The 14,440-nt window shown below is 35.9% G+C and overlaps 1 protein-coding gene across 6 annotated transcripts in view; it reads right to left on the bottom strand.

Moving 5' to 3' along the window:
* Positions 1–1,143: 1,143 nt before the first annotated feature.
* Positions 1,144–14,440, bottom strand: part of LOC103708842 (glucose-6-phosphate 1-dehydrogenase, cytoplasmic isoform-like) — a 33,044-nt gene continuing 19,747 nt past the window's right edge. The window contains exons 13-16 of one of the 6 annotated variants that reach the window (XR_015977238.1): positions 12,173–12,243; positions 6,912–7,027; positions 1,605–1,704; positions 1,144–1,528 (exon numbers count right to left, since the gene is read on the bottom strand). Coding sequence is in view for 5 of the 6 variants with exons in the window: in XM_088720050.1 (XP_088576176.1) it covers positions 1,361–1,528; positions 1,605–1,650; positions 6,912–7,027; positions 12,173–12,243 (401 nt within the window). In the remaining variant the exon portion in view is untranslated. Of the gene's footprint in view, positions 1,529–1,604; positions 1,727–2,737; positions 2,831–4,505; positions 4,713–6,911; positions 7,028–12,172; positions 12,244–14,440 lie in introns of those variants that run through there. The other 5 variants (XM_088720050.1, XM_088720052.1, XM_088720053.1 and 2 more) reach the window with 5 other exon arrangements.

Here is a 14,440-nt window from a genome sequence, read left to right as displayed (position 1 = left end):
TATAGTAACTCGACCAAATTCTGATAATAAGCTGCTGGCTTACCAGAGGTTTCTTGATCAGGCGACTCTTGGGCAATTCTCAGACCTTAGCACAAACCTTGCAAACAACCAGAAGGGACAGAATTTGATGGAAGGTTTGTGGATTTCAATGACTATTTTTTTGATGCTTTACTTCCTTTTGTCATGCAGCATTCCTTCAATTATCTAACCATTAGCAGCTTCATCTTTCTTTTTGCCTTTCATCCAATATTTTGGTTTTTAGTTTCCAAACAGCTTCTAAGTCTTCCACTTTCTAGAGATCTCATTCAACTTTAAAAAGAAAGAAAATAGGATGCTGAATATTAATTTACAGCATCAAACGCAATATCTGTTTATTAAATTTATTCAGTTTCACTTAAACAACCAGTAGGTCAATGACCATAAAACTTGATCCAGTTTGAAACTTGCAACATATTCCCCTCGTACATGCACATGCCTGTTCTATGAAACAAGTGTGGGTGTTTGGTATAGTTTATAGTTTATACTAAAGTGGAAAAACAGAAAAAGATAAGAGCCCTTTATATCATAAATCTGGTAGTTGATTCATCAAAACATTGATGGATTGAAACACAATTTTCTGATCTGCTTACGAAATAATTTGAACACAATTCATCAAAACATGTCATTTTTGGAGTTTGAAAAATGACATCCATGCAGGGTAAGCCATGCACAGAACATTGCTTCTTGAAAAAAATGTCCATAAAAAAATAAGTATAGGGTAATACCAAGAATGATGCATGAAAACTACCATTACAGAGATGGATGTTCTTACCAAAAACACAGAGAAAAGTATGCAAGAGTAGTTTCTATAGTACTCTGTAAGGCCGTCAGATGAGAAAACAACTCAAAACAAGTGTAGAGTTGTTTTCTCACCTGAGAGTCTTCTTGGTGGTCTCGTGAACTTATAGCTTGATTTGTAGTTCAATTTCAGGTAAATTATTCAGCAGTGAGGCATGAAGGCAAATAAAAAAAAAACACTCGAGAGCCACTTGCTCTTCCATCCTACTCAATCTCTCAGTCATGGCACACTCTACAAGCTCTCCAAAAGGTTTTTTTAGGGAAACAAGGGGTAAGTGCATATCATAACATTTGTTACCAAGCATATTGTGCGCAACGCTTAATCATGGAAGAACTTTATTATGCCTTTTCCATAAAGCAAGTTATTAGATTTGATACAAAGCAGAGCAATGTTTTAGAAAACTGAAGTTGGGCTCAAGCACCGGCCATTGGACAATTCCAACACATACACTGTAGATTCGCCACGTGATGTGACAAAAGTCATCTAGTTAACTACATTGATCATAGGAATACCATGCTGTCCTTATAATGTAGGTGGTATCCATATGTAGCCATGTGTCTGCACATAACCTGCTCTGGCAAGCAACTCATCTGCCTCTGCTGGACCACGGCTGCCCGGTTTATATGAAAGAGGTTTCAGTTCCCCAGCATCGATACTGTGTAGAAGAGGAGTGAAAATCTCCCATGCTGCCTGAAGATCATAACGATACATAAAATAGTCAGAACCAGCTCTTGTTTGGATAAATCTGTATTTAGCACTCATGTACCTTTAATTCATCTCTGCGCACAAAGTGCTGCTGATCTCCCCGTATTCTGTGAAAAGGATGACAGATGACTTAGGAGCTAAATTGAAGTCACTGCATGATACTACAAGAAATGGCTACTTAGCCTAGAACATAATGATATTGAAGTGGAGAATGTCAGTAGGATATGGAATATGTATTTATATGGACATAAATAGAAATGTAAGGCAAAGACAAGACAGGAAAACAAAAGAATACAGCTAGTTGATAAATTTTCCAAACCGTCAAAGAAAAAACAGTCAAGCCAAATTACCTTCTAAAACTCAATAAAATGCAAAAAAGAAAGAAAAAGAAAAAAGAATACTATTTTTCAATATATCTATTTTACAAGGTAACCTTCTGGATGCCCAGATCAAGGATTATAAAGTCATCTGTTCTGGCGCCTTCCTGGTTGGTGCAAAGTGCAAACTGTATCAGGCCAAGCCGGTACATGGGGGCAGATGTTCCTATATCAGCCCTGAACCACCAGTATCAGCCTCAAGATAGGTGGATCAAGGTAGATCAAGCCAAAACCAATCCATCACCAAGGCTCAACCATAGGTAAACCGAGCAAAATGACACAAATATCTCTCCCAAGATTTTTATGCTTTTTAGCTTGTTCTTGATCAGTTTTCAAGGTGGGAACAAGCAAAAGATGGGGCTAACAGCCATCCAATGCAATTTCTATGGGAATGAAGTAAAGATCATGGAGTATAGGGCTAGATAATCATTCTAGCTTGGTAAATATCTCTCTCCACACCTTTTTCTTATTTCCAAAAAAAAAAAATCCAAGAATCATTTTGTGTTTAATTGACTTTAAGATTTTGTTGTTGGTGGATCTAGTAGTCTTTGATTACCAGATTCATACCTTAGAGACTGAATTTGGGATCAAGATAATTTCAATTGCATATCAATTGTTAACTTTGATAAACGTGTCCTAAATGTATCTTTAATCCCAAGACATGTAACATGAAAACTTTAACACACATCAAGAACCATGACTAGAGCATCTAAATAAATCCTCTTGCCATAGTTCTTGAAAACATATAATTAAGATATTAAAACATAAGAAAAGACCAAAGAACAATTTTAGATACCAAAGTAGGGTTGTACCATGTGTGGAAGGCGTTCTGGCTGTGTCAAAGGATATTGACTGATACCCTTTTGTCGATATGGCATGCATGATGTGTACCATATCCAACTACCCACTCCTGATTAATACAAGCTCAATACTCAATATTTATAATCTTGGTCCAGATATTCTTTTTTTTTTGTGTGTGTGTACTTGCTATTAATTGACAACAAGAGTGTGAATGATGCAATTAGCTTACAAAGGGTTTACCTTTTATTTTGAAGCTATAGCTAATTGTGACAAATAATACTTTGGCATATACATGTGTCTGTTCTCGCTATAATTATATTGTCTTGTCTGGTCATACAGCTTCAAACTTTTTTTGCTTGAGAGATAAATGTAACTTTTCTTTCCTTGTTGGGTTCCAAAGAAGAGACATATACAAATCATTTTTTATAATTAAACTTTAACTAACTCCCTTAACTACCAGACTTCCTGGATTTACTCAAGAAGTGACACAACTCCATAAGAAAGTCCACTCAAATTACTTCACCTTTTTCATAGCATGTTATTTAAAACCTCACCTAATGCTGATAGATTCATTTTGTATATTAGCTGAAAAAATGTTGTCTGACTAAAATAAAATAAAATTTTTTCAATGGGTAAGATCCAGAAATATATCAAATTCTAGAAAATATCAATCAGAATCTACAATATGAAAAAGAATGGATCAATCTGAAATTAGAAGGGAGAACAAAGTTGTTCAACTTCCAAACTATGACATTAAGCTTCTAACTCTTTTGAGCATTACACTTCATTTTCGTTTTACAATCTTACAATTTACAATTTTTCAGTTCTTACTATTTATTTGATAGACATATAAACTTTTGTATTAATATTCACCTACCATATTTTATAGAAGTAAATAGAATTGATCAAAGAATAATGGCAAGATTAGTGTTGATTAATCTCACTGATTCAGTATTAGGTTAGGCAACAAAAGGCAAAAGGCAGTGTGTACAGCTTCTGTGATGCACATGTCCTCTGGATCTACTGATACATGGACAAGGAAAAGCTTATGCAGAAGGCCAGAATGTTAGTAGTCTTTGCTAGACCCTTTTCTAACGTATTCTGTTTAACCTCAGCAGATCTCAGACTCTTTATGTCTACTACTAGTCTTGTTCCACTAGTTCTATTACTTTAACAAATGTAACAATTTCCAGGACAAGGCTACATTATCCACTTTTTACAGTTCCTGTAGAAGCACAAGCATAGGCAAACCCATGCACGTCATACAATACACATGCACATACAAGCATGCTCGCACATGTCCACACACCTATCAACATTGACACACACCTAAACCTACAAATGCACCAATAAACACATGCACATGTGCAAGGATAAGCATCTAGACATAAATCAGAGTCAAGGAAACATCACAAAATAATCTGCATCACAAGTATCTTGAAACCTTCTATAGTCATCGTGAAAGCAGCGACATTCTCATCCTAGAGCTAAACACTACATTTTGTAAGACTAGATTTGCAGTCATAAGGTTAAGACTTAATACTTTACAACATAAGCTATATGAGTTTCCCATTGTTATAGAACAGCTATTAAGGAGATTAACAAAACCGGCTTAAAGCTTATGAAGTATGGATATAATACTAGTGGTAGTGTTTGTTCAAATACTAATTGGAACAAAATAAACCGATAACTGGAAACATGCATGTAAACATTTTTGCGTATGTAAACCTTGAAAATAAATTAGTCTATTGAAGAGCTAGGTTTTGTTTAGTGCCATAATAGATAATGTGTCTTAAAGACTAATGCAAGAAGAGTTTTCTCACATGACTTTTGGGTTTGAGTAATACTTGCATATATAATTAAAACAATGAGATCTTAATATTTGAGTAAGTGTGGCAAAATAGACACGGGCCAACCAACCTGCATGAGCCTGCTTAAAACAAGTGGATTTGTGTGGCACTTCGGTCTGTTCAAGCCAACCTGAGATCAACCTGATTAAAAATGGGTGGGCATGGTTTAGCCCTTGAATATGATAGGTCATCCGGAGGTGATCCTATCAGGAACCAACTGGCTCCCAGATTTAAGATAGTTGGTGTTTGTAATTCTTTCTTTTACATGGTTTAATTCACTTAAAAAAAGTTACAGTGTAATGGATAGGATGGGCCACTAGGGTGTAGGATTAAAGATTGCATTTTAGCTAGTTTTACCTTAATTAGTTTATGACTATCATATATCCAAAGCTTTTACATTTTTTGTAATTATGAAGATGTATTTGAAATTAAATTTGATTTTGTTGTTTGTGATCTTTGAATATCATGTTTTGTGTTATTTTTTAGTTATATGTACAATTAATAAGTGAAAATTTAAATGGGTTGGTGGGTGAAAATGCGTTTATATAAAATAAACGGGTTAGATATGGGTTTATTTGTCAAGCTAGTTATAAATGGGTCAAGTATGGATTGAGTGTTTTTCTCCTGAAGTCGGTTTAACCCAACCTAAACCCAACCAGACCAACCCATTGCCACCCCCTAAATCTGAGAAATACCAAAAATGAATTTTAGTTCCAAAATTAGTAATAGGTCGGGGTGCAAATGGGTCGGGTTGACTCATGACCCGATCCAACCCGACTCGATTAAACCCACTCCGACCCATTGTAAAGGACCCATGGGGCCGGGTTGGGTTCTAAAATCGGACCCGTTCCATTTTCACGGCTAGGTCTGAGTTTCCTAAATTGTGGCTCGATTCGTTTGAAATTTGAATAATTTTGGATTTTCAACCTTACCCACCTTGCCCCAACCCAAACCTGCAAAACTATTTGGGCCCGCAGGCCACAGGGATGCAAGCCAAACAGGTCAGTTGGGTGCTTGAGGCCCGACCCAAAACTCTATGACTCACTAACTCTTAAGAGTTAAGAGTTAAGTCTTAACTCAGTCTCCACTCTCTACTATCTCAAATTGTCGACTTAATACAAAGCCTTCATTTATTCAAAGAAAGAAAAAAACACCCCCATCTTCGATCCTTCTTTCCTCCCCTCCTCGCCGAACCCCGTCGGCCGTCCTCCTCCTCCACCGCTTTGTCTTCTTTGCTGAAGCCGACGCCCCAGGTGACGCTCTCTTCCCCCTTGCTCTATTTGTCTCTCACCTCCCCTTGCCTCTTGTCTTCAGTACCCACCCCCTTTCTCCCTCCTTCGTTTCATTCTCTCTGTCGTCCTTCGCCATCTTTTCCTTTCCGATGGAGGCGCCACGTACCATGGTTCTTGGTCCCCCTCCGCCCACACATCCTTCTCCTCACTCCCCTCTCCCTCCCCCTCTCTTTGCGCCTGCTCTTTTTATTTCACTATAGCCTTTTTCTCTCAACCCGTAGTTCTTTAAGTACCCGATTGATGCATTGCTATGTTATAACTGGTCTTGGTTGACTTCCAAAAAAGTTCTTTTTTTGTTAAATTAACTCATATTGGTCATATTTGTTTCCTCAACACCGTTGCTTTATGTGATTACATGCATTTTCTGGTTCCTATTTAGCTAATTTACCAAGAATCCGCTTTACAAAAAAATATAACTGATGCATTATTTTCTCAAGTGTATTATTTTTCTTCTGGACGGTACCATTTTAACTTTAGTTGAACAAGCTTTAATGGATTGAGTGATGCTAGGATGTTACTAAAATCAATTGATTTTGTAAATTCATTACACTTTGATAGCCCTTTGATGAACCGGACACGAACGAACAAACCCGATCCGACCTGCATGACCCATTGAGTCAAAAATTGTAGTTGTGGATTCAACCCGACCCGATTTTCTATTGGGTTGGGTCTAGGTCCAAAATTAGGACCCGAACAAGGAACCAGGTTGGGTCGGGATCATTCATGACCCGGTCCAACCCAACCCATTTACACCACTAGTAATAGGTAGTTTATTATTTATTTTAAATACTATGTCTACTGCATTAGAAAATTTGCACATCCATGTTTTATGACATATCAACTGGAAGGATGAAAAATATTTTTAGGCAACAGTCATTAGCTAATTGAAGAAAAAGATATAAAATTGTTACTAGTCAACTAATAAACAAGAATTTTTGGGACTACAACTAAAATTAACATGTCATAAACTATGTTCATGTTACAAATGTAGAAAGGAAATATTAACTATACACAATGCCAAATGGCGAGAAACATAAGCAATACGTACGTGTCCAAGATTAACCGTTCATATGCCTCCGGAATAGTGGCATCTTGATATCGTAGCCCATAAGATAAATCTAGTTCACTCTGTATGGTTGACATGTCCAGTCCAGGTTTCTTGACCTGCAAAAGAAATTTAAAATTTTAGGCAAGTCAAAACATTAGGAGGAGTCAATCAAAATTCTCTTTATATAGAGAAACATGGACTCCATTCAATATGCCCTTTCAACAAGTTCCCAAAGAAACAGGTACTTTATGTCTAGAATAGCATATCTCAAGTAGTAAATCAAAAAAAACAAAAGGAAGAAAAGAAAGTATGTAAAAGCAACTAACACATACTCCTCCATATCCTATAACTGCATTTCACTAGAAAGGTCTCAAAACAAGTATCTCATAGAACTGTCCAAGATATGTCATCAAACTCATCCATGAATTGTGACATCAAATATATCCAATAGCTCAATATCCCACTATCTCATGAGATGGTTGAAGTCTTAATCCAAATTATTGCATTAATTTACATTTCATATCCCTGTTGAAAAGAATTTAATTGTTCAATCCCTTTTAGCCATGCAACAACTCATTCATACAACCGATAATTGCTCAGAAAACATGATTCCAGGTCATAAATCTCCTACAACAATATATCCAAACTCATATATGATATCAAATAAAACTCCTATGATTCTCAATTTCCCATCTGTTCCATGAGATGGAGTTCTAACTTCTAACACTAGCATACGCTCCATATCTCCACCAAATAAATTTAAGAAGATTAACTCCTCTCACCAAAGCAATAGCACCTTGTAACCCTATTACATTTTGATAACAATCTTCTTGTAATTAACCTTGGTACCGTTTGGATGCATAGGGAAAAATTTACAGAGAAACAAAAAAAACATACTTAGTAGTGGAATGATGCATCAGGTGAATATTCCATAAAAAAGTTTATTCTGGAATTCAGTTTTCTTTTAATATTTGGATATTCACAAGGAATTTTCATAAGAAAAGAGTTCCAAGCAATAAGTTATTGCATGAAGGCCCAACAAACCAGATCAAAAACAAAAAAAAAAAGACAGATGTTTGAGTGTTGACCTAGTAATAAAAGCAAGAAGAGAATCTCCAGTTTAAGCTATGCTACTACAAATCAGAGATAGAAGATAATAATTCCAAGGGAGGAAAATTCAATATGATTGCAATAACAAAATGAGAAAGGAAAGATGAAATATAGATATTTTGAAACAAAATTGATCATACCTGGAATCAAGAACAAATATTTGGACAACACCCAAAAGATATTCCCAATGGGCTTTTCTATTACAAAATAGCTCCAAGTATCAGAAGCAAAGGAATATAAAGCTATTTCCAACCATAAGAAGAAGATGGAGGTTCTTTGTTCCAATCAACAGATTGTAGAGCTCAAGTGCAGCATATAAATCCTAAGATATTTTAGAGCTTTAAGAGAAAATCAGCATGGCGGTAGTGATGATGGCAGAGGTGGTGGTGGTGCTGGCGATGTAATGGCAGTGATAATGGTGGACTTGGCCTGCGTATGATTATGAAGGTCATGGTGGTGACAATGGAGGTGGTGGCAGTGGTGGTGATGATTGAGGTGATGGTGGTAAGGCGGACATGATGGCAGTCATGGTTTTGAAAATGGTGGTGGTGATGATGGAGAAGATGGCGGTATTGGTTGTGGTTGGAGTTAAGGCCAACAAACAGTGAGAAAGATGATCAGATTCGGGGCATAGATTGAGGCCTAAGTTGGCTATAGAGAGAGAGAGAGGCCATCTATTTGATGAGGAAGAAGCACAAGGAAGAGAGGATAAGGCACAACAGGAGGTAGGCTAAATTTGGATTGAATTCCTACCAAACAGCCTTTTGGATCTAAACTCAATTTTTCACTCCAAAATTCTTACCCAAACACTATTGAATTTTCTATCGCGAAGTTTGGAGTACTTTAATATCACTGTGATGAGTTCCAAGCCTAGGTGGGAAAGCTGGAGGGTTGATGCCAGGTCGGCAGCAGTCATAAAAACATGTCAATAACTATGAAATGGATTTTCATTTCTTAAGATCCTATTCTAGAAAATAATGGAGATATAGATGAAGATATATGTAATAGAATTGGAGCTAGTTGTTAAAGTTGAGAGGCACATTTGGAATATTATGTGATACGTGCATTACCTTGGAGACTTAAGAGCAAATGATGCAGAGGGGGAAGGCCTGATATTAGCTTCAAAGCAAAATAGCAGAAGATAATAATTATTTAAGAAAGAAATTAATTGTCCTAAGTAAGATATGATCTATAGTCTATACTTTTAGAAAGCAAGAAATTGATTTGAAGACTAGAAGGCAAGAGAAACTAGATCTACGTGCTAGGGATACCTAGCTTATTTGCCTCACTACCAAAAGACTTCTACACACCAAGGAATCCACTGACTAACACCACAAAGCATGTTGCGATCAAGGAATTCACCAAGTGGCTTTGCCGTCATCCCAGAATCTACCAGGATATGCATAGAATCCACCACACATGGAAAAGATGAGCAAGATAACACCCATAAGAATAATTCTCTTTAACTTGTGTAGAACAGCTGTATATATGTGGCATTTGTATGCTCTGAACCTCTACAAGGGATAAAGATGACTGGGTGTCGTCAATGTTAAACATGAAAATAAACTCCTAATACACCACTAGTAAGCAAATTTGCCGAAATAAAGGGCTCGTTTGGTTCGCAGGAAAAGGAGGAGGGAAAGTGTGGTCAACGAGAAAGTAATGAAATGCCTCTTGTTTGGTTGGAGTTTTCAAAGGAGAGAGATGGGAAAGTTGTATTCCCATGGGAATATGATTCCCACATTTCATGGAAAAGTCTTTCCCATGAGAAACATGGAAAAGTTACTTTCCCATGAGGTGGGAATCACTCCTTTTTTTTTCCCAAAAAGACCCTTCAGCATTAAAGAGGCATTAAAGACCTAATTTTTATTAAGGGCATAATAGAAATTATACTTAACTTTCCTAGGAAAGTGGATGGTCAACCAAACATAAGCACTTTGGAAATTTGTCACTTTCCCATGGTTAACCAAACATGCCAAAGTACTTTCCTAGGTATCCTCTTCCTAGGAATCTGATTTCCAGGAATCATATTCCTAGGAGGGAAAATACTTCCCGCGAACCAAACGAGCCCAAAGATTCTAAAGAGAAAATCCTTTCAACAGTGACCTAACAACCGTTGAGAGAGTTTGGACGGCACTTATGCTGCCATCAAAATGTTTCTGATGGTGAACATACTACCATCAAGTAAGGGTCAACTTAGAGTCTGACTTGGGGTCTTCTACTTTCTAGAACAATATGCTAGTGGAGCTCTATTTCTTTGAATAATACTTTGACTTCCATTGGATGAGGCAATGGTGGGCTCGAACTCAGAACTTCTGATGGTCCTCTAGAAGGCTTTGCAGAACTTCTTTCTTCCAAAGATGGACCTTAAACTGTTGGAATGGTTTTAAAGGTGCACCGTTCACTATCAGATCAGTGTGGCCTGTTTTAGGCCCCTTTTGGTTTTTGGGCCAGACTTGGCCTACATCAGAAAATTTTATAGAATAATAAGGCCTATCAATTTGCATGGCTCAGAGTACCAAGCAATAAAAAAAGTACATGAAAACAAGCTGGGTGTAGCAAAAATGAAAATTTTAAGATGGATGTGTGGTAAAAATAGAAAAGATAATTAGATGAGCTGTTGGAGTTGCACAAATCAAGGAAGAAGTAATGGGAAATCAATTGAAATGGTATAGACATGTAAAATGAAGATCTGAAAAGGCTCTAGTAAAGAAAGATACTTTAGCTTGTATTAAAGGTGGTTGAAAAAAAGGAGGGAAAAATCTAAGGTAAAATGGAAATAGGTTGTGAGGAAGGATATAAAGAAACTTGGAATAACACAAAAGTCACAATAAATAAGAATAGTGGTGAATGAGAATCCATTAAGCCGATCCAATAGTTGGGAAAAAGCTACATGGTTATGGCATGAAGTTTCAAAGTACTTTGATTTGGCCCAATGTTTTGGAAAATCTGAATATCCAAAAACTACTTAGGTCTAGCATAACCATGGCCAGAATTTGTGGCTATAATTTGTTTTTATCAGCATGAGTCTCATCAACAGATCCTAAGAAGATATATATGATTCAAACACTCTTTTTAATGCAAGAGGCATAGTTATCTAACATTAAGCTTTAGCATGCCATCTATACGTATTTTCAAGTATATCAAAATATAGTTAACATATGATCAAGTTATTTAGTTTGCTAAATCTTACAATAATTTCACAATACATCCATGAAGGTACAATTTTCAATCTCTATCCTCGTAATCTTCTCCATTGGCAGGGTTTAGTTATCTTGTTAACTCTATTATACTTCTAGCTGACTTCCTTTGTTTCCAAATGTCCATCTTTTACTTTTAGTAACATGTTATCATATCCAAACTCAATTTTGGTCACAATAAGTTTTGGCAATATCAATTATAAATTAGAAAAAAATTAAAAACAATAATTATAAGAACCAAGATAGCTAAAGCAATGGTAGAAAAATTAATAATCATCTTTTTAAGCATATTATATTATTTGGGATCTTTGCATGTATAATTTTGATTTTGGATATAGTCTCTAATAATTTTCAATGAAAGATTGACAAAATGCAAGTTTGACATTTTTTTATAGTGTAAATTATCATCAATTATTTGATGATAATCCAACATGTAACAATGTGAACTTGAGAAGAAATAAGAAAAAATTAACAAATCCATATCTTTCAGGATAATGTCCAAAATTTTCTTTGTAGATCAGAAAATTCATGATAGATCCACAGAAATATGCACAAAAAGGTGATTATTCTATGAAATGTATAAGTGAAGAATTAAGAAGTATATACTTTGGGAGGTTTTGGAATCTTGACACCCTGAACGCTGATTTGAATTTAAATTTCACAAGTCTGATCTCAAATCTTGCAAATCCACTATTCAAGACACCAAGTCTGCTCCATAAACCTCTCCTTTTCCCCTTGAAAAATATCTTAAAATCCACGAAGGATATTGTCAAACCTTGAAATCAATTTCTTTCCTCTTAAATTCTTTCAATTAAGGATTCAAATATCTAGGATAAATATGGTATCTATGGGTGAGCAGTAACGTAAAATGATGATGTGATGCATAAAGAATATATTCATAATGATGATAATGAAATAAAATTAGAAAATACAAAGCAATTGAAGACTTACTGTTAATTTCATATACATGGCCTCAGATGGCTGCAGGCGTATGACAAATTCATTTCTGCCTTGCTTTTTGCCTTTGTAAAATATAAACCACAATTAGTAGTAAAACTATTAAAGTAAAACTTATATAGGCATTAAAAAATTTTCAATAAAGAGAAGAGACTGAGATACTGATCAGACTAGAAACAGGTAGGTATCCACTAAATGCAGCACTGATCAATTTCTTAGCTTTCAAAAAATGGGTAAAGAATCAGAATAACTTGAAAGTCATATATTTAGCAGCACCCTCATTGTGTGCATGCACAATTGGCACATGAGCATCATTGTGATTCACCATCTCTTATATGAAGCATTTTCATTGAGATACAACATAGTTCAAAGGTGATCACTAAAATCCACAAGTGCGTACACCAAACGTATTTATGCAAGTATGAAGCCTTAGTTATTCCTATTGATGCAAAACAGGTGCTGGAAAACGTCTATTGGAAACCGCATTACCAAACATGTTCTAAATTATGTAAAATGCATAGAAACAAAAATTCGAGTCTTGGAAGTAAATTTCATACTTAGTTTATCAAGTGGTCTCAAAATGGACAATTTTAACAATATGATAAATATTTTGATTTAATTTGTAAATTAAGATCATTCTAAATGGTTGAATTTTCATTATGTATGTATTTTTCAAGGACTCGAGTATAACCCATATTGGCACCATATTAGGTAGGGACCAATATCTGGTACCTGATAAGCTCCTAGATTGCATGATGATCTCTCACCTCAAACTGTGCAACATCATACCACTCAATATACCTTTCCCTTCTTTTGTTCATAAGTACTGTCCTCTTACCAGCCTGTGCAGACCCTTAAATCCCCCCCTCCCACTATGGTAATGTACCAGGCCAATGATCAGTATGGGTCCGCACCTCGATTTTAAATCCTTGGTCACATAATTTAAGGAGTGAATAACACTATGTAAACAACATGCATAAGTCTGAGCGAGAAATGGTAAAAATCCCTTTTAGTTAAGAATAGGTGATTATGACCGACAGAGGCTTTCTATATTTGAAACTTGGCTAAACATGAAGCTTGATTGCCGAGCCAGTGGTATGATTATTGTACCAGCATACTATTGATCCACTATCTTCCTCGCTCATTTGTAATATTCAAAATTAGAAATTTGAAGGAAACATCCTGAGGAATGAACCTCAAGCCTAAAGAAAGTAACAAAAAGAATATCATCAAAAGCATAAAAATGATAGCTAAGCGATACACGAGTAACCATTTGAATGAAGCATTTTCCTGAGGCAAAATGACTTCATTTTGGCTCATAGCATCATAAAGATGTTACAAGAATTTGTAATGCCAAAGGGTGCATTTAAACCGCTCAACATGAAAAATAAAAAACAACATCCATGTCTAATAAAGAGAGATGAGTCATAAAATAAATCAACAATATGAATGCCCTTAGTAGCAATCATGACCATAAAGGTGAAGGTCTCATTGTAATCAATGCCAAAGTCTTGTGAAGACATGAGCAATAAGACAAGACTCTAACAGTAGATTAGACTTTGGTTTCTAAACCCACTCGCAGCTATTAGGGATCTTTTCCACTAGGGTGGAAAGATGGTCCCTAGTGTTAAAGAGAAACTAAACGCCCTTAACTTGGTCTTCATGTCAATCTCAATGTCGCAATAGTGCATGGAAGGCTTACTGCTCTGGGTGAGAATGAGTAGACCTTTAGAGGACTACACATCTTCACCATCATTTAGGGTGGAGAAGATAGCTGATGAAACAGATGAAAAATATGAACTCATACACCATGCATGTGCAGGAAGTAGTAAGAAAAAAGTTTTCAATAGGAACAATAACAAGGAAAAGAATCACAATATCGTGCAAAAATGGGATGAGCAGTAGATCAAGTAAAGGCCAAGTGGTTGAAAGTAAAGCACGGAATTCAAGAATAATAAAGAGAAAGCTGGACAGTTGGATCCAAAACATGCAAGGAGAGGTAAATGGCTAGACAAAAACCAAGAAATGAGCTTGTTCAAAGAAGTTAACAATATATAAATTATTACAACCATGAATTAGTATGATCATAGAGGTGTTGAGCCTGGTAATAGTATTGACACTTTCGCTATCAGCTTAAGCATGTAGGTTCAAACGGTTAGTCAACATACTATCAAAACACAGGTTAGAGGTCACGAGTTTGAATCCTCTCCATGCTAATTATTTCCCAGTTATAGTCTTGACTCATTTCAATCATTCTTGTCC

The sequence above is a fragment of the Phoenix dactylifera genome, chromosome 4 (assembly GCF_051530095.1).
Source record: "Phoenix dactylifera cultivar Ajwa chromosome 4, Ajwa_hap1_PhDact_Kaust_v1.1, whole genome shotgun sequence".
NCBI classification, from domain to species: Eukaryota; Viridiplantae; Streptophyta; class Magnoliopsida; order Arecales; family Arecaceae; genus Phoenix; species Phoenix dactylifera.
Note: the sequence above shows the minus strand (reverse complement) of the source record. Positions and strands in the feature narration are given on the sequence as shown.